At 29.0% G+C, this 25109-nt stretch overlaps 1 protein-coding gene across 5 annotated transcripts in view; it reads right to left on the bottom strand.

Moving 5' to 3' along the window:
* Positions 1-759: 759 nt before the first annotated feature.
* The window catches only part of LOC129962622 (bromodomain-containing protein 3-like), a 42818-nt gene continuing 18468 nt past the window's right edge, over positions 760-25109 (bottom strand). Inside the window, exons 7-16 of one of the 5 annotated variants that reach the window (XM_056076459.1) lie at positions 20915-21282; positions 15095-15262; positions 14641-14733; positions 13119-13220; positions 12248-12376; positions 10846-11037; positions 10246-10630; positions 9211-9381; positions 4208-4333; positions 760-3217 (exon numbers count right to left, since the gene is read on the bottom strand). In XM_056076459.1, the coding sequence (XP_055932434.1) occupies positions 3084-3217; positions 4208-4333; positions 9211-9381; positions 10246-10630; positions 10846-11037; positions 12248-12376; positions 13119-13220; positions 14641-14733; positions 15095-15262; positions 20915-21282 (1868 nt within the window). In that variant the 3' untranslated portion in view covers positions 760-3083. Of the gene's footprint in view, positions 3218-4207; positions 4337-9210; positions 9382-10245; positions 10631-10845; positions 11038-12247; positions 12377-13118; positions 13221-14640; positions 14734-15094; positions 15263-20914; positions 21283-25109 lie in introns of all 5 variants that reach the window. The other 4 variants (XM_056076461.1, XM_056076458.1, XM_056076457.1 and 1 more) reach the window with 4 other exon arrangements.

Below are 25109 nucleotides of genomic sequence, written 5' to 3'. Positions count from 1 at the left end.
CAAAATTAATTTTGCACATTTTCAGCAGACATTAAAAGGGTAAAAGGTTAGCTGTTAAATTAAAGCAACCATCTTGATTAAACAAATGTCGCTTTTTCAAATTTTAAGTTTAAACATTACTAATGCAAGACTAATAATTTTTTTAAAAACTTCCTTCTCCTTCAGGGGTGGATTTTTTCCCCCTTTCTTCTATGGCAGCAGTTATTAAATTATCCTTTTAAATTTAATACATCAACTTTATTGCTTAAAAAAGAAGTACAGAACAAATTATAATTCCAAGATGGAATACTCTACAATTCATTAATGAAATTTTGATTATGAGCGATTTCATGAAACAAAAGTAAATTTTATTTAACATAAATAACATGAGAAATTGTGTGTCAATAAATATAGATATGGGATCCAATTTAGTGAATGTCCAATTAATGACCAATCCAATTTAATGAATTAAGAAACAAAAAATTTTATGTAAAATAATCATAATGAAAACATGGTAATTAAAATCTGAATAAAAAAATAACTTCAATGAAGGAATCAATGGGACATTTTATTTTTTTTAATTACACACCATATTTTTGATCTGAAATAATTTTTAAAAAACTTGTTTAGAAAATAATACAACTTAAATAAATATAAATCCCTCATATACTTTAATATTCAATATAAAAATAAATTATAAAAAGGTTAACAGGAAAAAAGCAACAGGCAGTAATTATAATCTTGAGTATTCAGAACTAAAATAATCACATCATTACAAATATGTCAAAATTATTGAAATTTCCATATAATTTATATTTTTATAGGGATGAATTTTCAGAATCAAAATAAGCATAAAGCCATATTATTAAAATGAAATACGTTTCCAATTTAATTATAAAAACAGGCGAACTGAAAATTAGCACAGAAAATTATCTTGATTGAAATACTTACAATTTTCTATTTAATAACCAAACAGTAATAAATATTACATATAGCTTAAAATAACCACACAGAAAAAGTGACAAATGATTTGAATTTTAATGAAAGACAGCTAAGTATATTTCTTGTAAAATGTGGGGAAAATATATTAATAAATTTTAAAACAAACAAAACAATCCTATATGATATAATTAGTGTTGGATAGTTTTAAGTTTGAGAATTCCCTATCATTGATAAAAGCTAACAATTATTCATTATAAACTCAACTTTTTCAGTTTCTTTAAAAAAAATTTATCCACTTATAATACAGTCATTGTTGTCAAATGTACAAGACAAAAAAGCAAGTGATGCAGCACACTCATAGTTAAGTTATATTTGTTAAAAAGTTTAGAAATGTTTGTTAATTCATTTAAATTTTTTAAAAAAATCTTAACAGAAATGTCTTTTTTTTTTAAGAGTAGCAGGTTCCTTTAGCATACAGTTCCTCTCACATTTTTTGTTGTTGTTAATTTAAAATCCTGCATTTTATTATATTTCATTAAATGAAAGAGCAGTTGCAATACTTTCTAATAAATAAAAGGGAAGCCTTTTTGAATGTCAGGAATAGCTAAATGGAATTAGCTTTCCTAATAAAGTAGATTAGTATAATTAAAAGCTATTTATTTAGTAATATCACTAATGCATTTCTTAGTCACATACACACACACAAAAAAAATGAAATTAAAACTTAATATTCCCCTTCTTTCACTTTCAATATTTCTTTAATTAGAAAGGAAAACAGCAAAGTTGTACAGATTATTTCGAAAGAACCTGTATAATCAAAAAGTACTCTTTATAAATACAATTTTAAAACTTCATATCCTTAAAAAATTTATAACACTTCAATTTTTCAGAAATATTCATTTTTTGTGTTCTTAGTAAATTTCCAGATTAATCACAACATTTTTTATAAGGACTTTATTTTTCTCCAAATGATATTTAACAGTTTATGGAATTAGCATCAGAAGTTAATGGCTGTACAATTTGAAATATGTAACACAGTTTTAAAATATGCAAATCCATGTTTTACAATGATACAATGACACAAATAGTAGCTGTTTTTAATATTAAACCATTAACCACACGTATTTCTGTACATATTGATTAAAAAAAATGAATAAACTATATTTAAAGCTACAAAAAAAAAAAAAAAAATACAAAACAGATCTAAATTAAATTTAGATTCTATATATTAACAAGAAATATTTTTTTGCAGACATCAAATTTCATCATGACAAAAATCTAACTGCATCAGCAATTTTGAAGAGTTTCTTTAACTCTAAAAGCATTTTATATATGTATGTTAATATTCTTCAATTTTTAACTTGAAGAAGCTTATTTACCCTTCTTTAAAACAGAATATAAGTATCAAATTAGCTAATGTACATGGGATCTTTCCTTATGTGCAGGAGAGAATAGTACATTTTTATTTTAATACAAATGTTTGATTAAAAGTAAAGGTCAAACTGTATTAATAAAAAAAAATCCCAAAGCTATATCAAGCCATATGTGTCATGCATTGCTTTACAGTTCAAAGTGATAAAAGTTATTCCAACTACACAGACAAATCAGATTGACAAAAAAGTGAAAAACATTCAAGTTTGTATAGAGTTCCATGATTTTTCTTTTTACAGTTAGGGAAATGAAATGTACACTGAATAAGAATGATAAATTTACAATGTTAATCAGTAGCCAAGGCTGGAAATAACTGGTTGCATTTTTTTCAATTTTGAGATGAATTTATGATTCTGTTTTATTTACAAATGAATAAACACAACACACACATCCTTGGCTCTTGTAGATGGTGGAATAAGTTAAACTGACCAAGTCAAGTAACAGTCACAGTGTGCTAAATGTTACAAAACTCAAAGCACCAAAACATTAAAACTTGCACTTTTGCTTTCGAAAGTCCATCAAATAATTTTTTTTAACCATGGTGATGCAAGCTGTATTTTTTTTTTCTCCCTTCATACAGCATAAGAACACAAGTAACAAGCACTTATAGTTTGAAAACATTCTGGCAATGCTTGTTCTGGCATCATACACTGATAACTTCTGTCTTAACAGTGTGGGTATCATAATTCTAAGGCCAGATATGGTATATGAAATAAGTAGTCAACTCAAGTTTATTCAGAATCACTGGTGTCTGATGTGCTACTAGAAGAGCTACTTGAGCTGCTATCACTCTCACTAGAACTGCTACTGCTTGCACTAAGTCGGCTTGGACCACCAGCAACTTCAGTATTGGTGTGCTCTGTTTCTACGAAGAAAAAGAAATGCAGTAAGTGAACACAAACAATAATTTGTCTCCAATTTATCATTGCTTTAATTAGAATGCTTTTATTTTATTAAAACATTTTAACCCTTTTGTGATGGGCATGTCTTATATGCATCATCTGCGAATATCTCTCACAGTCGGGCATACTATCCATGCATTTCTGGAAATCGAACTCCTGGGACAGTGATGCATATGCACATTTTAACTCTGAACAATTTTTAAACGCTACTAAATGCTTTCATTATTTTTTCAATAAATTTAGTTTTACTCTCCAGACCTTCAGTTTGCTCATATTCAGTATTTTACTCTTCAGCTGTTGCAGGGAAAGGGGAAACAATAATATAAATAAACAAAACTGGGATATGTAACTTTCCACTTGATAGAATCATTTGCATTTCTGATCTCTCTCTCTCTCTTTTTTTTTTGTTATTATTGTGTAATTGTAATTAGTCTTTTTGGGTTTTACTATCAGTTCTGTTGTATTTACATATCTTTCGGATACATTTCCCGCTTTTCTCTTTTTATTACAGAAAGCCTTGTTTTCAGATTACTGTATGTGCTCACATAATGAACGATCTAATGATCTAAAGGGGTACAAAAAATTATGATGTTAGGACATAATTTTTTAATTATTTTTTTTAATTCTTCGTTCAAAGTTAGGCTTAGCGATTCAAAACCCCCGCCCTGTGGGATAATTCCTTTCGTGTTTGCTCCTTCCCGTGTGTGTGTCTAGGATAGAGGCCTCCCATCCCAAAACGGTTAAAGGGCAAGATATTCTTATTTTTATTTCACATGCAATAACTCATGATTATTTAAAAAATATATATTTATTTAAATGTTTCATAAACATACATTAGAAGCAAAATTCATACAAGCCCAAATATAGCTAATTCTATATGATCCTTTGAACAGGACACAAAATGAGAGTTAAAAAGGTGGCAGAAAAATAAAAAGGAAGCAACGGCATCTTACCCTTTTTAATAGATTTTTTCGGAGGCTGGCCCAGTTGACCACTAACATCTTGTAGACGTTTTTCAAGCTCTTGCTTTTTCTCCCTCATGTGTTCTTCTTTCGATTTTCCAGCAGCTTTACTTTTTGCTGCTGAAAAAATTTAATTCAATTAATATTTATAAGTTTACGACATAAAAAAGGCAATTTATTTTTTATACATTCTTTTTGCATTGTAGGAAATAACTTGTAAACTTCTGTTCATAAAAAAATAATTTAATGGGAAGGGGGAGATTACACTGCTACTTTATTAATATTCCAATTCCTCGAAAAAAGAATTTAAGTAAATAAATTTTGAATATAAAAATCACCAATCTCAAATATAAAAATCATAAAAGGTTGTTTCCTTTTACAGATTTTCATAAACTCTTTCAATTCATTCAATTTTCTCACAAATAACTTTTCCTTGTTCATTATATTATTTTATTAATAGTGAAAATATCTTCTTGACGAACAAGTGTATCAGCTTTAAATTCACTTTCAGCAATTTCCTTTCCTCACAGAAATGTCTTTTTTAGTAAAGAAATAAAGAAATCAGATTTTATGCCATTGACAACTTTTTCTTTTACCATCTGTTTCTAGAAAAAATAGGAGATATTTTGAATGGGCTGAGGTTTCTCAATTTGTAGGCTCTGAAATTATTGATTGGTCAATTGAATCCAAAATGAGCTATAATTTTAGATACAAGATTACTTGTTAAATTTCATTTATCCAAGATGTTGCATTTACTGAACAGATTCTGCCAGACATCTTTATATTGCCACATAAATACGAATCATTAGCAAATACCATGCCTCCGTTGGCATAGTATTTCAGTTCTTTTCGTTGGTCTGTGATTTGAGCCGGTGCCACAGTTTTCATTCAAAAACTAGAATTCTTTTATTTAAAACATTATCTATTGTTTATCTAGGCTCTGGAGTATTCCAGATCTTTCTTAAATATTCAAACTGGGTTGTTCTTGAACAGCTGAGTCCCATCGTTATGGGTAAGTTCTCAATCTCATGCTGTTATTAGTCTGTATTTTCTGTAGGCGGTTCAAGGTCACGTTTTCTACCTTGTTATTGGTTGTTTGGTACCAGTAATGCGGTAGAAAATGTGACCTTGAACCACCTACAAAAAAATACAGACTATAGTTCCTTTTTCCTGATAAATTTAATTATTTAAACTAACAGCGTAGTTTCTTGACATCTTCATGACAATATTATGGAACATAAAGTACAAAATTTGAATGAAAAATATCAATATTTTTATTACTTTTGAATCCTTTGTTCACGAGAAAGAATGAAAATAATTTAGGGCTGTCACTCCCTGCACATACATAAGAGGAAATGTACAAAGAAAGTTCATATTTACAAAAACTGTATTGCTTTGAATTTAGCATGATAAAATTTATATATTAATTTTAGGGCAGGGAAGAGATTGATCACCTTTCATGCTCCTTAATATGAAGTCATGCAAAATTTAGGACTCACGTAAATAAAACACAAAATAGCGTTTTTGTTATCATGATACAAGCCATTTAATGATTACTTAAGGGGGGGGGGAGATTACAAAGCAAGATTACTTTTTTTTTTATATATTTGTTTCTACCAATTCATATATATTTGGGTATCAATTTCTGCAGTTTTTTCAACCATCAGTTTCATTTTTTCACCAACAATTTCATTTGCAATGCGGCTTTGCATTTATTGACTTTTTTTCCTTACCCTGATATTTTATACATGCTAATTTAGTATAATGAAGCAAATCTTTTGGAATCAGAACATTAAAAACACTTCCACAAATGCTTATGTCATTATACACAGTTCTTAAAACCAATTAAAGAATCTTCTTTCAGATTTTCAATATGCATATCTTTGTTGATGCTAAATCCATTTTCCAAAGATGCATTACCATGTGACAACACAAAAATTATTTTTACAACTTTTTCAAATTTATTTTTACAATTCTTTGGACAACAAAATATATATATATATATATAAAAAAAAAAGACTTTTTAGTTTTTCTAGGAAAAATTTAAACTGAATCTTAGCACATTCAGAGAAAATTTGGGTTTTAGAATAAAGAATGAAGGAAATCAACCACTTGTATTATTAAACAATATGCAACTTTTAAAACAGCAACATTTTTGGACATGCATTCAAATAAATATTTATAGCATTCTTCACAAATGCAAAATATTCTGATAATTTTTTTCCTCCAGTTGCGATAGCTCCACTTGTAATCAAGTAACTTGTAGTCACTATTCCAATATCAATTTTTTTTATCAGTCTTAAAATTTTTAGGATCATCAAGCTCTGTCAAAAGTAAGCTGCTTCATCAAATCTTAGCACTAATTTGTTGAATAATTTTTTTAAGAGATTGTTGAAAAATGGAGCTACATATACATAACAAGAGTGGCCAGCATTTCTGCTGTTTGAATTTCCCCGAAATTTTCCGGGTGTTTCCAATATCTCCAAAATGGTGTCGCTTAATTTTATTTTCTATATTGCACAATATGTTCTTAACTGTATTTGAAAAATTGTTCTACTCTTTTAACTAAAATCAATTTAGAATAAAATTTAAATTTCAGAAAAACATAACTTTTACTTATTGAGAATTTCAGATAAGCTTCAAATTATGTAACACCCTTTCATTTTTTGCAAATATGTTAGCCAACACTAGAATATATAGACCCACCTAGACCAACCAGTCATACCTAAGAACTGTTTGTCAAATTTACTCACAAAAAATGCAGTACAAAAGTATATGCACATTGGTGGCCTACTTAAGAATTAAATGATTTATTTTCTCCAGCGGGGTTTACCTTATTCATACTGTTTACCAACATGTCAATCCGAACTCAACAATTTTATTAACAAACACAACATGAAATTTCTTCAGATGAATGAAAACATTAAAAAAAAAAAAATGTAATGTGAACAGAATCACGATGATTGAAAACCTATGGTTTCAAGTTAAAATTTCATCATACTGAATTTTCTATACTTATAATAAAGCTCAATGTGTGTGTGTGTGTGTGTGTTGGCGCTCTACAGGCCAGACCGTTTGACCTACAGCTACCAAATTTGGTACATGTATACCTTGGAGGTTGGGAATGTGCACCTGGGGTTTCTTTTTTCGAATTTTTAATTAGAATTTTAATTATTAATTAAAAACTAACTTTCCCGCCAAAAAAATCTTCCATTTTCCCCACCGCCAACTTTTCTGCCAAAAAAATCTTCCATTATCCCCAGCGCCAAACGAGAAAGGCTTCCGTTTCTTTTTTCTCCCAACAGTAATGAGGCTAGGGTTAAAATTTTTCGGCGGATTATTTCAATTGGTTCTGTTTATTTTCTTAATGTTTGATGCATTTAAAATGAAACATTGTTAATGAATCAATCTTTCAGATTCATTCTGAAGTACTTTTGAATTAAAATAAAACAGAATAAAGGAAATTAAAAATTTCTAATCCGCATAGTGTTACCCCAACTGGCGTAGAAAAAATCACGTATTTGCGTTACGTAACCGGCGAAGAAAATACATGCATGCGCATTCTGTTCCGATTGTTGCCATGACAACGTTATTAATGGATGATTTAAATTATTTTTGATTTAGTTGCATGCTTTTGTAAGTAAATTGTATTTATGTTAGTTATATATTTTTTGTATATGCTTATAGTTTTAAGTACATCGTTTTTTAAGTAGTTTTTTTAAAACCTGTTTTCAACCGTTTATTTTAAACGATTCGTTTTATTTTCTTAGTGTTTGATGCATTTAAATTTAAACATTGTTAATGAATCGATCTGCTCATAATGAATCTAAGAAAATTTTGTTGACCAACTCTTGAGATATTACATAAATTGAAAAAGATATTCTTTAGTGCTCATAAAGTTTAAACGCTGAGTGACTCTATTTTCAGTAATCAGATTATAAAAAAATGCTTTGTTGAAGTAAAAAATATTATTATATTAATTGAAGATAAATTCTTTCCACTTTAATTTAAAGCATAAATTCTACGGGTGCTAACAGAAAATGAGAGAGATACATATTACGTTATGACTGAAGGCCTTTATAATATTATGAATGAATTATATGATAATCAAAATTTGAAGTTTTAAAATATTTTGATGAAGAAGCTATTAAAGTAGAAATTGCATAAAATATTTCATTATTAAAATTTTAACAAACATTAAGATTGGCGAACCGGCTGGTCGCCAAAGGCGGCTAGTATGAAATAAAGTAATGTAATTACATACAATGAATTACAACTGAACAGAGTAGAGTAAAATCCTTTTAACAGATTGTCCAAAGGAATGCTTTAAATTAACATATTGACAACAGCAATGATTGAATGTGTAACATACTAGGGACTTTCACTTCACTAGAGACCTCACAGTAAGTGGTTTTAGAGCAGTGTATTGGGATACCTAATTCACGCAGCTATATTCTTATTGTCCTGCACACTTTTGGAACAACCTGCATATTTTATTTAAAAACACATATGTTTATCAGGTGTAACTAAAACAAATTCTTCACCAACTTTGAATTCCACCAACATTCAAATGTTTTTAGAGACACAACAAGAATGACACAGTATATAATTTGTACTGCCCTTTCCCAAAATTTCAATAAACAATGTACATTATTGAAGAAAGTTATTGTTATCTTAATAGTGTTGATATTCCTGGAGATATTACTCCCTGGAGTCCACCGAATTCTTCCCAATTTCAATCCCCCCTATACATTCGAAAAACAAACTTCCGAGACTTGATGTTTCTGATTTTGATTTGTTATACGCAATGTCTGGGGAAATAAAATATGTTTTCTTTGCACTACTTATGAAAATCAAACATTTTTCATGACGCTACATAAATAAATATTTTAAATTAAATTTTATATTCGGTATATATTTCAAACTCCTAATAAAGATGCCCCCTATGGGTTTTAAAAAAAAAGTAAGACTCAGTAATTATAATATATACTTACTGTAAGGTTTTCTTGGTTTTTTACGCAAACAAGAAGCCACGTATGACTCAAGTTCACGGAGAGTCGAAGGTTTCAGCGTTTCAAAATCAATTTCTATTTCATCTGGATTAGAATCTCTTAAGGATGGCTCTCTTGACTGAATGATATGAACAACTCTTCCAAGTTTGTCACCTGTTGAAAACAATGAAATTACACAAGAGATTTAGTCTAATTTTCTTAAATTTTCATATATAAAGACTATCCTAAGTATGTGTATATTTGGAAGGCAAAAATAGTCAAATATTTACAAAAATCTAAAGTGTTTCTTATTAAACTAAAATCGAAACAGAAAATAAAAAGTCATTATAGGCGTACTTAAAAGTATGGAATTAAGGAAAAAACACATGATACGCCAATATTCTATGCTTGTATTTTAGGAATTCTCTCTCACCAAATTTCAAGATTGTTTTTACAAAACATGATTCAAAATAATTTCCATTTAGTTTAACTAACATTTTGAGAAACATTACTATGCAAAATATCTCTAAATATATTTGTAGGCAGATTACATAGATGGTGTGTGGGACTTGCGAAGGGTGGGGAGAGGCATGAAGTGACAGCATAGGCAAGAACTATGGTCGAGTCCTAAAGGCTGCCACTGGCAACGAAACGGTCCTCTTGTTAGGAGTACATCCCATTATTGGTAGGGGGAGCTGACCCCACACCATTTCTGTACCCACTGGGATGGTGAGAACCAACTATCATACAGAAAAATACTCATCCCCAAATTTCAGGTGCCCCCACCCCTGGGGAATAAGAGCAACAGTAAAAATTCTTTTGGTACAGCTATCATATTGTTCTTAAGGAAAGGATAAAATTCTGAATTCAACTGATAAAAGAATTTCAACTGCAGGGGAAGGAGGCAGCAATTATTATTTTTTTAAAAGCAATTTATATTAATAGGTAAGTCATTATTTTGCTATTTTATATTTCACTTCTTTTCAACACAATTGAAAGATCCAAATAAATAAGCAAAAAATCAAATTTATTCATTACCTGGTAATTTATTAATATCCAAGCTAAGTTGCCTTTTCTCATCATAGGACATAGGCTTGGCATTATCTTCATCTTCACTGTCAAATGAAGGCAATGGCTTGTTCCTTTTAGAGGACTTATTATTTGGCCTTTGTCTTTTATTTTGATTTGGAGTTTTGTTATTTGCATTGGGAACTTTACCAGCACTAGTCTTTTTTGTTGCTTTGGTTGGTTTTGGCTGAGCAGCTGGAGGTGCTGCAGTCATTGGTGGTTCAATTGGAGGTAGATCATCAACCTTGATTTCTTTGCTCTCATCTCTTTCTTTTCTTTTTCGCTTCTTCTTCTTTTTATCTTTCTTCCTTGTTTCAGCAGCTAACACACTTATCTGTTCTGTCACCTTTTTCAACTTCAAAATAAATAAATAAAAATAAAAACATGCAAAACTTCTAGGGAAGTGATATCAAAATATTATTACAAATATTAGATGTTTTTACATAAACAGCATAAAAAGTGTGAATAGTAATTATTATTACAAATCTCAATTTAATGGTTGAGTTTAAATTCTTGGCTTAAGTAGACTTTTAAAATCAATAGAAGCTTAATTCAGGAACTAATACATACCTGTTCTTGAAGAGCTTTTAATCTCTTTTCTCTCTCTTCTTCACTGTCTTCAGAACCACTACCTGATGAGGAATCAGATGACAAGTCACTGGACATACTTTGTGCTGAATCTTCTGTTTTCTCAGAATTCATATTGACATCACTAACAGGGGGTTCATCTGGCATTTTAGCATATTTCATTTCAAAGACATCCTAATTACATATATATAAAAATTACATTTAATCAAATATGAAAATCAATGTAGTTTCTAATAACAAAGCCAAACATTAAATTACAATAATAAATTAACATAATTTATTGCAATACAAATAATGTACAAAATTATGTACTTCTAGAATAAAACCACCACTGGATTTCTGAAATTATAGGCTTATGTGACATGTTAAAAATTTCTTTATTTCTATGAGTACCCATCCCAATGACACTCATGGCAAAATTTAAATTTATGAGAATTTCAATATTATGGGTATAATGCAATACTTACATTTAATATACTAATTAAAGAAAAAAATTTCAGAAGAAAAGTCCATTACAAAAAAAAAAAAAAAAAAAAAAAGTATACACATATTTACACTTGCATGTTACATACTGTAGATTTAAATTCGTCTTTTTAACCCTCCTTTAATATACTTGTATTTGGAAGTAGCTATACAATTGGGATCACAGATTCACTAACCTATTTATACTGATACAAACATAACTTGCCACCCCAAATCACACTACCTCCAATCTGTTGCACAGCAAACTATTTATTATGCAATAATTTGTTTTTCTGTAACCATAATATTTGAAATTTTTTGTCTATTTTTCAAAAATGGATATAACTCAAAATATTGTTTTGAAATGTATTCTTAATTTCATTTCTTCCTATGAGCATTTAAATATTTTCAAATAATAAAAGATTTTATTTTAAATTATACACATGCATTATATAGCTCTCCTTCAAGAAATTATAGCAGAAAGAGTATAACAAAATCAATTTTCGCTGACTTTTCCTCCAAATAAAACAATCAACTTCCTAATATGCTATAAGCAGTATATATGCTGCAATCAGTAAACACATAAATAATATTCCATCCAGGTAAAAATTTAACAGATAATATAAATCTATATGTTTTACAAATGGCATACCTAGTCATGAAAATTTTTAAAGTATTGTACATTAATATTAATTTAAAATGCATGTTCTATAATAATAAAAAAAAGCAAATAAAACTTCACTAAATGTTTATTAAAAAATATCCCATGGATTTTATAAAAGCAAATTTAATCATAATCATACCATCATTTGCTTTTATCCTTTAAATGCCTTGATTTATTCATTAAAAAGAACAAATTGAATAGGCATCATAACAGTTTTGAATTAAAAATAATGCTAATATTATATATATATTATCATACCTGTAACTTCCTTGCCATTGCAACAACTTCATGATCTGGAGGGTTGTATTTGTAACAATTTGTGAATATTAGCCTCACATCGCTTGCAAACTCATCTGGATTTTTGTATTCATGATTGTCTAATTTCCTCTGGGAGAAAAAAAATTAAGTTATCTGATAGCAACTGGAAAAAAATATTGTCCAACATTCTAATACTAAAATAATTATTATAATATTAAAAAACAATGTTTTTTGTAACATTGTCAAGTATTGTGTATGGCAATGTGTGAGTGTGCACACACACAGGCACACAAATGATAAAATTTCATTTTTTATTTGTGATACTCAATACTCAAATCATATCAAGCACCCAAAGGAATTTAAACACAATATTTCATTAATATGTTGTTTTAATTATATTATATACATCCCATATCATACAAGAGAACAAGATAAGCATTTTATATTTTACTTAAAAATCTTTCTTGAGTAATTTAATCAATATAATAATTTTATTAAGCTGAGTTTTTTAAAATAATTCCCATTCTATTTATAGTTTTTCAAAATATATCTTAAACTTAACATTATATTAAAAACTTAAACATTATACATTAAAAAATGATATTCAATACTGATTTCAGACTCTTTAATCATACAAAACACACAGAGAGAGAGATGATATAGAACAACCTTTAAGGATTTTTTTTTAAAATTAAAATATAATGTATAATTATGAATATTTATATTAAATACACATAATAAATTTAGTTATAAAGTCATAAAAAAACTTCAATTTAAAATTAATTTAATAATGCATATTACTAAAACTGCATTAACATTCTTCTAGCCTTAAAAGCAACCAACCCATCTAACATTTTAGAAAAAAGAATACCTTTATAGTTCCTAAATCCATTGGATGCTTGATAACTTGATGATAATCAGGAAGATGAAGCATCTTAGCATCAACAGGCTTGTAAAATGGCCAAGCATAGCCCTGAAAGAAAAAATTCATATTAAACAAAATTTCTGTACATTCTTATACATTTCAGAAGGAAATAAATTATAATAATTTAAAGTTGGCCATCATTCAAACTTGAGAAATTCAATATTTATATACTTTAAAGAAGGATGAAAATTAATATATATCATTTATAATTTTTTCGTCATTGATAAGGAAATACAAAAGTGCTTTCTTCCATGTAATTGTAATATGGTTCTATTCAAAGATGGGGGGGGGGGGAAACACCTCTATGAATATTGTATAAGATATGAACAAACAGCGCTCATATGCTAGTCATAATAGAGTAACAATACCCCCCCCCCTCATTTTTATCAACGTCAAAAACAAGAGGAAATAAGCAACAACTAAACATTACCAAAAATAACAACATATTAAAGGGATGTTTATATTTACATAGAGATTTTTTTTTTAACTTATAGCCCAGATTTTAAAAAGAAAAAACTCATATATTACGAAAGGGGGAAGAAAGATATCGATTTTTTTTTTTTAAATCTGATTTTCTATTGATCATCGCCTGTTCCGAGTTTAAATCCATGCAAAGTTAAGAATTCAGGTGATACAAAATGAGCTAGCTAGCTATCATGATATAAACTATTTAATGATTACTTAATTTAACAATAATTACAATTAAAAAAATTCCCTCAACTTTGTTTTTCTAAAGCTTCTTCATACCTTGCATGATCCAATTTTGCATAACAAAGCAAATCTCGAGATTTTTTATGACACTTACATAAAATTTTATATCATATATAGTTCATACAACTAATTAAAGAATCTTCTTTCAAATTTTCAACAAGCATATCCTTGTTGATACTAAATCCACTATCTATACCATGTAACAACACAAAAAATATTTTTATGATTCCGCGAAAATCAAAAAATTCAAAGAATAAAAATTACTTAAATGCATTTCTTTATTAAATTGATAAAGTTGTTCTTTGCATTCAATTTTTTTTAAAGAAAAGTCTTGAGATTGGATATTTGTATGTTCTGAACATGTAGTGAAAATCTGAACTTTAGAATACTGTTAAAGCAAATCAACCATACACTTTTCACATAATACTGCATTGTTCTTCAATAAATACGAGGAATTAAACAAAGTGTAGTTTTAAAGACAAATTTTCAGACATGTACTCAATATTATACTTTATATATATATATATATATATATATTGTAGCATTCTTTTCAAATATACAAAACTGCTAACAGTGTATTTTTTCAGCTTCAATAGCTCCATCATTTTTCAAGTAATTTGTAATCATTATTTCAATTTCAATATTTTTTTCTCAGTTTTAGAAATTGGACTGATCTATATACTATACACAATCAGTAATGTCGAAATAGAAAAAGTTATAGGCTTAAAAAAATTCCAACAAATAAGAAGTTACTTACAGCATGTTTCTTGGCAAAAAGCTCTTTTAATACTGTGCCACAATACTTCAGCTGTTCTGTTAAACGCCCTTTTTTTGGTTTTGCACTTGACTGCTGGAAAATATCAAATAAATTCACATGAATATTTATAACAGATTATAATGGGGGGAAGGGGGGGGGGGCAGAATCTTGGATATATTCTTATTTTTATAAGTTTCATATTTATCTATACAGCAACGATTCTACAAATTAGCTAATAATAAAAAGTGAATAATACTTAATTGAAAAACATTATTTTCAAAAAAAAAATTTCAAGCCTTCTGAAATACTATAATGCACTTTTAAAGGATAAATACTATATCTAACATTTTAATACATCTTTTAAGACAAGCAAGTAAATTAAAAATGAAATCGGAAAAGGATTGTATTTTATATGTATTAAAATTTATCAAGAATTATTTTTAAAGATATTTACAGGCAGTTCAGGCAGATCTTTAGATGGCTTTTTAATTGGCCGCCCACTTTCACGACGTGTAGTTACTTTGGCCACTTTCGGATCTTGAGGAGGAGACATCTCTGCTTCTGGTTTTGAATTTGACATAGGAGTTGTTGTATCAGCTTTTCTTTTGACTCCTCTTTTAGCCTGCAAGGAAAAAATTGCCGTTGAAAATAATAATAATAATAATAAAGACATTAATTGACATAATTCTGATAGCATAAAATAATTATTGAAAGCCACAAAAAAAGATAATTACATAAACCTAAAAAGGATTTTCAAAATGATATTATTCAAATTATTATCTTCTTCAGTCCTGAGGTACACATATGTGTACCCAATTTTTTTTCATTTTTCTTATTCCGTAAAGTAAAATTTTGACAAAATAATGCATGCATTTCAACATTTATGAATGTAGCTTCCATTTTGCATCAATAAATAGCACTATAGTTCGATATTTTTTTCAAATCCATCGCTAATAATTTGAGACATAACGAAAATGGCATTTAACAGAAAACACAGCAAATGCAAGTACATTTTTTAATATTTATTATTAAAATAAATGCTTGTATATTTTTTTTATAAAATACTAAGTGGTTAAAGTCATTACCAAATTATGTCTTGATATCTATAATAGAATCGGTGAAAATTCAAATTTAACTAAGGTACACATATGTGTACATCAGACGTTTCCCTGCCCATTTCCTGACTGCTCGCAATCCATTGTGCTGCTTATCTTTTGAGTGCTTGTTTCCAACTTGTCATTTCTTGTCCTTGAATATATTGTATATTTTTTTTATAATGAATAATTCTTATATTATGTGATGTAATAAGATATAAATTTAAAATTTATCTTTTAAACTTTAGTAAGAAATTTAATTTTATAGTTGTCTTGTAGTCAGTAATAGATATTTCAATCCGACATCATGTATAGAATATACGGAATTTTATAACCTAATAATTTTTTTTTCACATCAAGTGGCTTTAACTCAAAAGGAAGTTATTGAACTTCTATAAAAAAGTGATTTTAGGGGAAGCAATAGATTCTCTCATGTATCGAAAATTATGAAACCTGACAAATGGGATAAATGGGTCACAGAAGATAGTCAAATGTGCCTTGTCAAGTAGAAAGATAATAAATTTGTGACTCTATTATTCAGATGTATAGGTAATGAGCCAATTGGAATAGGTAGAAGACAGTCAAAAATAATTGAAACAAAAAGCTGATATAAAATAATCTGCTAAAGTAAAAGCATATAATATGAAAGGAATTGACCATTATTTTGCATATTACTGGTATGCAGTAAATACAAAAAATGACTGACGCAAGCATTCACGCATTTTGTAGATTTAGTAGTTGTGAACTGCTTGATATATTATAAAATGGTGGCAAAGCGACAAGCAGAGCTATTAGGAATGAAGCCGAAAATGTTATGACCTTAATGAAATTTCGAATTCGTATAATTTTATTCCTATTGAAATATGAGGGAATTCTCATCATCAGCAAGAAAGGAAACCAAGTAAAAAAAAAACATCTTTGAATGAAAACATATTAATAGAAGGGTCATCAAATGATGAAAATGCAACTAAAAAACCATTGGAGATTTCATTACCACCATCTAGTGAAAATACCTCTAAAAGAGTAAGAAAAATTGTCCCTTCCCAATTAAAAAGAAATAAGACTAGATATGTCAAGCCATCTACAACATTACATGGACAATAAGTATGAATCAAAGTGCAGGTATCCAGGATGTAAATCAATAAATTATTAATATAATAAATTTTGTATTTTTTTCAATTATATGGCCCTAGAATAGGAAAAGTATAACTATTAAATAACCAGGAAAATTAAATAATTTTTTGTTGTTGTTGAGGATGCTTTAACTTGCTTAAGACCCGAGGTACACACATGTGTACCTTAAGATTATGGGACTTAAAATTATTTGATCAGCAAATATTTTTTTCTTCCCATAAACTATTGAGATGTAAGAAAGGTGAAAGATCTTGAAATCAGATTTCTAAACCAGTTTTAAAAAAGTCAGGTTTGAAAAGGTTATTCCACAATAAATTTAGATGGAATATCTAATATGTATGCATTGTGACAAGAAATGTATAATTTTGATGATTGTATATTTTGTTAAAAAAATCTATATATATTTTATACCAGAATCATCATAAATGGAATATGGCAACATTACCAAAGGAGCATAGAAAGAATGTTCCATAATTATGTATAATTTAAAGTAAATTAAATTGTGTCTGTAAAAATATGGGGGATTTGACGGTGTTGAGGAGATCTATTTAATATTTGGTAATTATATCTAATTTTACATCATGGCTTTTCATTTAAAATCTATATTGTAACATGAAGGCAGTTTCTCTCTAAATGAAAATTATATATGGTCTTTCTGAATTATTAACTTTTAGAAAAAATCCAAAAGAATAATTTGTTTTCATTTAATCACTTTTTTCCTGATTAATGAAAAAGTAATTAGTATTTATTAATCTTTTGCTTTAATTTATATGAAAATATATATATATATTATTGAGAGATACTGATGAAAGAATTTTAACAAATACAAACAGTTAATACATATGAAAAAAAAAATTTCTAATTAATATCACTCTTTTAATTCACATCAGAATGAAAAAAACTTCTATAAATCTGATTAATTTGTTTTATTAGATAATATAAGTTGGGACTTAACAACATATTACAGACTAAATTTTCAATAATATGATTAATGGGGGAAAAAGTAAATAAAAAAATATTTTCTTTGAGCAGAAATTTAACTATCTAAAAGTTTGAATCTTGGAAATGTAAAATATTTCACTATTTATACAAAATAAATTATTCAGTAAATATTTCAAATGCAGTAGACTCCCGATTATCCGCGGAGCGGATTATTCGCGCCTGTCGCACTAAGTTTCTTTTTCTTTCTTTCTTTTTTTTTTTTTTTTTTTTTTGCTTCGGAGCAAAGAGAAAATGCTTCCAAAGCAAGAAGCAAACACAAATGACTGATTTCTTCAAAAAGGTGTAGTTTTACAGTTATGCTTTTGTAATTACATAATACATTACAGCATTAAAACAGTACATATGTATTAATTTTTCTGTGTATCCTTGACGCCTCTCGTAAGTACAAAGCACTTTTCTGTTTTCATTAACAAAATGCATTTTAGGTTAGTTTTGAGTGATATACTAAAATATTAAGCGTTAGTTAAACATTCTCTGCTGTTTATTTTACGTTTTATTGTACATAAAACGATTTTTCAAAGTTGGAATGACTGTTTTCTCTTTTGCTATAACCGTTTTTAGCTTTTTTCGGATTATCCGCGGCGGCCGCGCCACCCAATTCCGCGGAAAATCGTGAGTGCACCGTATTGAAAAAATAAAGGTGTTAAAATATCAGTTTTTCTGAACAATCATTTTGTCTGCTCTATAATATTACATAATTTTGTTATAATACAAAAATTCTATTGCTATCTTTCTACAATATAATAAACATTTATAAAAAGGCAAGTAACATTTTATAATTAACAATGCAATATCTGCTGGCATATTTCATCCTAAGTTAGTTAATGAAATCAATTACATAAAATATGCTTACTTTTCTTCATATTTAAATGATATCGTGATCCAATTTTCAAATTAACTGTTCATTAATCAACTAATTATTTCAACATATATTAAAAATGTAAGCATTTTCAAATATTTGCATGCACAACTATTCATCATTCACTTTTTAATAGACATCTGGGCCCAAAAGTATGATATTACCATATCCTCTAACATTGGTTGCCCAGTCATTCATTCATTGCACTTTTTACAGATATATTACATATAACAAATATCCACAAATTATTGAAAAATAGATATATGCAAAGAATTTTAATTAAAAACTTGACTCAAAACAATTTAAGACATTTATTATTGACTAAATATACAAGTTAAATAATTTTACTTAAAAACACAATGCAATTTTGTTGATCAAATAAATTAACACAGAATTTAAAGCAGGCATTTATACTTTTTTAAAGTCATCACTGCTGTTTAACATCATAACAAAACTCCCACATGCATTTTGTAATGAGGAGCGAAGGAAATCCAGTATTTTAGCATTCATACAGGAGCAAAATTGATTTTTTTTAAATGATGCTAAAAAAAAATTTTTTTTATTAACCATCAGCATTACTGTGAGTGAGGATTTTGGAAAAGGATATTTTCAGCAGTTTTTCACTAAATGTCCATAACTCTGTAGTTTTCACACAATTTCCATAGCAACTGCAGAAATTCTGTAGCTGTTAGAAGATATGCATTGTTGCCAAAAAAATAATAAAATTTCAAATAATTTAAAATTAATTTTTTAGCATTCATATTGATATGTTTCCTTTAATCGTTTTCTAATAAAAAAAAGGTCTTTTATTTATTCACTTACACGAATTAACAAAAAATTTTTTACTGCTACAAGATGGATGTCATTAAGTCAAAAAAGAGATTTAGTCTCTTTCCTACATGCAAATAACTTTTACACTGATAAGTATCTGAAACAACAAAATAAATTCATATGTAATTTGCGAAACCTGGCAAGGAAAAATCTGCAAATATTTAAGCACACAAACTTCCAGAAGTTTTGTTTACAAATAAAAATATTCAAAATTTTAATTACTCCAACAAAGATTAAATAACACTTAAAATCTGGACACTTTTTTTTGGGGGGGGGGGGCTATTTGTAGAAAGGTTTTTTTTTTTTTTTTTTTGGAAAATCTAAAATGTGTTAATTATACACATTATATAATCCAGTAGAACCTAAATTTCATTCACTATTTTAAGAAACTTTAGCCAAAGTTTCAATTATTTTCATCATGAGCTAGCTATATATTTCACAAACTTAGTCTAAATCTAATTAAAACTTGGACTGAAACTAAAAACTGCAGAATTTAACAAACAAAAAAGTTATACTGTTTCTTACAAAATATTCATAAAAAAAAGTTATAATATTTCTGATAAGATGTTCATTGATATTCAAGATTTTTATATTAAATGTATTATGTTGTTGTTGCTGCTGCTGCTAATCTCCATGGTCTGACTTAGTCAGACCAAATCCAAAAATCCGCTGACAAGAAGAAAGTCAAGAACGAGGAAGGGAGAAGAATAAATTTCTCGCCAATGAAATCCTAAACAGTCCAGAATATGTTCAGCAGAGGCCTGATGTTGGCAGCATTTCGGGCAAAGAGGGTAAAATTTTTCACCGAGAAAAGAAAAGACATTTAAGGTGGCCACTGGCAAGGCGCGACAGGAAAGTGTTGGTTTTTCTATCACAAGGAAGAATTAAGGACTGGCCCAGCTTATTGGCTCTATACCAATCATGAGTAGGGGGAACCATCCAATTCTTCTTATTTAAGAATTCCGCCAGAGAGAAAAATGTATTATATTTATGTTCATCCAATTAACAACATTGTAATATACATTACAAGATAAAATGTTTTTCACAGAATATTTCAATGAAAATATCTTGAAAATCTTGTAGATATTTAAATATAGGTTTTGCACTAGTAGATATTAAACATACATTTTAAAGCCATTATATTCTTAGGTTGTATCAATTCATATTTATGGAACAAGATTCATTAGTTTACTGGAAGGCTGGTTTGTATTTCACAATTCAATGCTCGTTCAATTATAGTGTAGTACAAGTAAATATGAGAAACAACATCACAGTGATCCCACGTAGCATTTAGCAAACTGCAAAAACCAATAACATTAAAAAAAGAAATTTTATATAACCAAATTAATCTTACTTTTGGAGTTCCTTTTTGATTTGATATTCCAGGTGGAGGAGAAAGACTTGGTAATTGTACAGGATGAGTATCATTTGTATGCACTGAGTTCATTTTGGAATTAGGAGGAGTTTTATCTATGGAATTGGTAGGTTTTTTAGGAGATGTAGAAGGTCCTCCTGAGTAACTGTTTGATCTGAGGTTTTGACTGATGCCAGTTGAGCTGACAGCTGAGGCAGATACTGTTGTAGTAGAATTGGTACTTCCTGGAACAGTGGTTGGAGACATTGCACTACTGGATGTAGAAACAGGGGATTTTTGAGATGACTGGACGGCCGCTGCTGAGTTATTGGTAGATTCCTTACCAGAAGACGAATCCACTGAATTAACTGAAAAATAATCATTTTTTAAAAATTCAATAGCTATCTACATATTAAAAGAATTTCAAATTTCATCTACAAACACAGGACTAAAAAATCATTTTTAAGTGTGTTGGCGCCAATAAATCAGTCCAGTTCACTGGAGACGTCTATGCATCTATTGAATAGTGATTCATTATTTGAAATGTGCGATTTATTAGTGGAGATATCGTCGTTGATGACAAGCTTGGTGCGAAAAATACCAAGAATGAGAACTATGTTGTGGATAACTGGTCTCGAGTGACAGCAGTCCCAGTAAAGAGGTATGGGCAATGTTATCCTTTGAGTTATTTACTAATTAATTTCCCGAGATGAATTTAAACTCGTTGCCGAGGAGATTGGTTGTTGCAGAAGGCATGAAAAAGAGTGAAATAAAGCGTTTAATTGAGGAGAGTGATGTGTTCAAAAATGACAACGAAGTTGTCAAAGATGCTGTAGATCGAGTAATAGGGAAAAGAAACCAAAAATCCGATCAGGTTAGTGAAATAGAACTAGAGCGTCTTAGATTAGAGAGAACTAAAATAGAATTACTATTAGCGCAATTAAGGGCTAATGAAAATAGTACTCAGACTTCCGTTAATGTAGAGTGTAAAATCGAACCAGAAGAGTCACTGGATAGCTTAATAAAGTCTGTGAGAATATTGTGTATTAAACCACTGAGCAAAGCTCAGGATTGGTTTTTTTTTTTTTTTACTTCGTTAGAGAGAGCACTTAGTACTAAAAAGATTCCTGAGAAGTTTAAAGCAGAGATTTTATTAAATGTATTAGGAGAAAGAGCTTCTAATATCCTAACTTATATTGCTGGGAAAGATTTAAATAATAATGAAGAAATTAAATCAATTGTACTAAGAGAATTCGAGCCAACAGCGCAAGCGGTTTTAGAGAATTTTAGAAATGCTTCTAGAGATAACGAAACTCATGTGCAATTCGCGTCGCGCTTAATGACGAGTTACGAATATTATTTAAAATTAAGGGGTGTTATAGATTTCGAGACCCTAAAACAATTGATAGTTGCGGATAAATTATTCCAAACGCTGGACAAAGAAACAGCAACTCATATTAATATTAGACAAAAACAAAAAAGAGGTTTACACCTCTCGAGTTAGGAAAAGAATGTGATCTGCATTTTGCTTCCAAAGGTAAAACCATTAATGAGACGAGAAGAGGGCAAAATTATAGCAATAAATTTAAAGCAGCATCAAAAGTATTTTTCAATGAATAAAAATTACGATTTATGTCTAAAGAGGGAGAATCAACCTTTGTACGCTTGTCCTCAATTTAAGAGACTTTCGGTTCTTGAACGCGTAGAGGTACTGAAAAATAAAAACGCTTGCTTCAAATGTTTATCGCCTAATTGCAGCGTTAAAAAGTATTCGTCAAGAACTTGTTTCTGTGAAAAACCGCTGAAGTCGTAAATAATTCGCAATCGGAGGGGAAAAATTCGGATCAAGGTTCGGTTACCCCCAATGAGCGGAGTCCGTCTTTCGTTGCAACAAATCTAATCGTAAATCAAAATGTAGTTTGTCTACTGTAAGAAGTTTAAAAAAAGACAGCTGTTCGCAATGGCAGGAAGTAAGGTACCTTTTGGATATTGGATAACGGCTCACAGTGCTGCTTTATGAGTCAGAATTATATGCAGAGGCTAGAACTCCAAAGTGAAAAAATAAATCAATCTATTTTCCGTATTAATAATGCCTCGCTGGTTACAGCAACTGTGGCTAGTAAAAATAAAAGTTTCGAAAGAAATATTTCGAAGTTAGTGGTATCATAAATAACAGATTTAATACCGAATAAAATGATAGATATGCGTGTAGATATTCCAGAATCAATTGACTTTGCGGATCCTAATTTTAATATTCCGGGCAAAATAGATATTTTAATTGGCGCTGAATACTTTCATGAAATTATAAAGCCGGGAAAATTGAATGCTAAAAATGAGAATTTGACGTTACAGGATTCTGTATTTGGGTATTGTAGAAGGTAGCGTTTCGAGTTAGGTTAAATTAAATTCTAACTATTGCGGCTAACTATGTGGAGCAGAAGAATTAAAGTCAAACTTAAGAAAATTTTGGGAGATTGAGGAAATAGGTAATGAATTACCTAAAAGTAAAGAGAATGCTATTTGTGAGGAGCATTATGCGCGAACACATAGAAGAGATGTGACAGGAAAATATACTGTGACGATTAGGTATTGCAATATCGGACCAAAATTTCAATACCGGTATTCGGTATTTTTTAGATCTTAATACCGGGATATCGGTTTTAATACCGGTATTAGAAACTTTGGAAAAAGAAAGAAAACACAGGTGTTTCTTTGTTTTATTTGCCAGTTTTATTAGAGTGTAAATATCACGAAAAATAAATTGGAACTTATAAATTATAACAGTATATAAAGAATCACAAAAAAATAAAGCAACTTTTTATTTATTTAAATCACAAAAAAAAGTGTAAATATTAATATTCAGTCTGTGGTACTATTACAAATTTTTTAAATGTGATCTTAAAAAACATAATTCATCAATTGTACTCTCATTAAGTCTGAAAAGTAATTTTGCGCAAAAATTACCAGTTGTCGAAAACGCTCTTTCGGCATCTAAGCTAGTTGGTGGTAAGGTTAGCAATGCGCGATATACTTTTTCCAAGTATTTACATCTAAATTAAAGTATTTTTCATTTTCATTTTTAAAATCATTATAATTATGTAAATACCATAAGACATTTTCTATTTCGGTATGTCTTTCTTCTGTGTGATTTTTCAATGTAATATATAATTCTTTAGATAGTGATGTGTGCTTTTCTTTCAGTGACTGCAACATGAAATTTATTGTTGCATTAGCTGTTAATAAATTAGAATCTCTCCGACAGAATGAAACAACAGCCAGTTTTATTGGAAGTAGAGTTGATATGATATTAAGTCGAATTCACTATCTGAAAAATTAATTTACAGGTTTAAGTCGATTATTGCTTTTTGGATTGGATTTCTCAGTTTCAAAAATTGTTCCATTATTAGGAGTAAACTGTTCCAATGTGTTTTAGAATCCAATATTAACATATATTCGGTTTTATTTTCAGTTAGTACATATTTTTGTAATATGTCCTTTTTATAGGGGAACGTTTAAATATCTTAACAATTTTTCGAACTTTATAAATTTTAGGAAGCAATTCTTAATGGGTTAATATTTCATCCTCATTAGCATTATCTTCTTCAATAATTACATTGTCATTATCTTCATTGTCAATATCACTCTCACTCTTACTCTCTTCAAAGTTGGAATCCGAAGTTTCTATATCCACAGTATTTGGATTCTTCTGTTTATTTTTTTGATATAATACATCTAATACTCCCAATTGAATTCCATGAGCATAGCACAATTGCTGATTTGCACCAATCAACTTTCCAACTTTTTTCATAACTCTTGCACCATAAGTTGTTATGGATCTTGCACCATCAGTCGCTTATATCTTCTTTTAGGGATAATCCATGTTTCGCTAATTTAGATTTAAGCAATTAATTAGCTAATTAAGTTCGCCCGTTAGGGAGACATAAAAACAAAAACGTATACTATCCCCGAACATATAGTGGAGACAATTTTAAAAATGTCTAGTAAATACCGAAAAAACGGTATTTAAACTTGTGAATACCGGTATTACAAAATTGTACAAATGACTCAAAATACCGGTATTCGGTATTGCAATCCCTAGTGGCGATGCCATTTAAAAAGCACTGGTCATGTCTAGGGAGTTCAAAGGATATTGCTCTAAAACGACTCGAATCGCTGTGGACCACGACCCCCGTTA

Source organism: Argiope bruennichi, chromosome 3 (genome assembly GCF_947563725.1).
Source record: "Argiope bruennichi chromosome 3, qqArgBrue1.1, whole genome shotgun sequence".
Taxonomy (NCBI): domain Eukaryota; kingdom Metazoa; phylum Arthropoda; class Arachnida; order Araneae; family Araneidae; genus Argiope; species Argiope bruennichi.
This window is presented reverse-complemented; position numbering and strand designations above follow the sequence as displayed.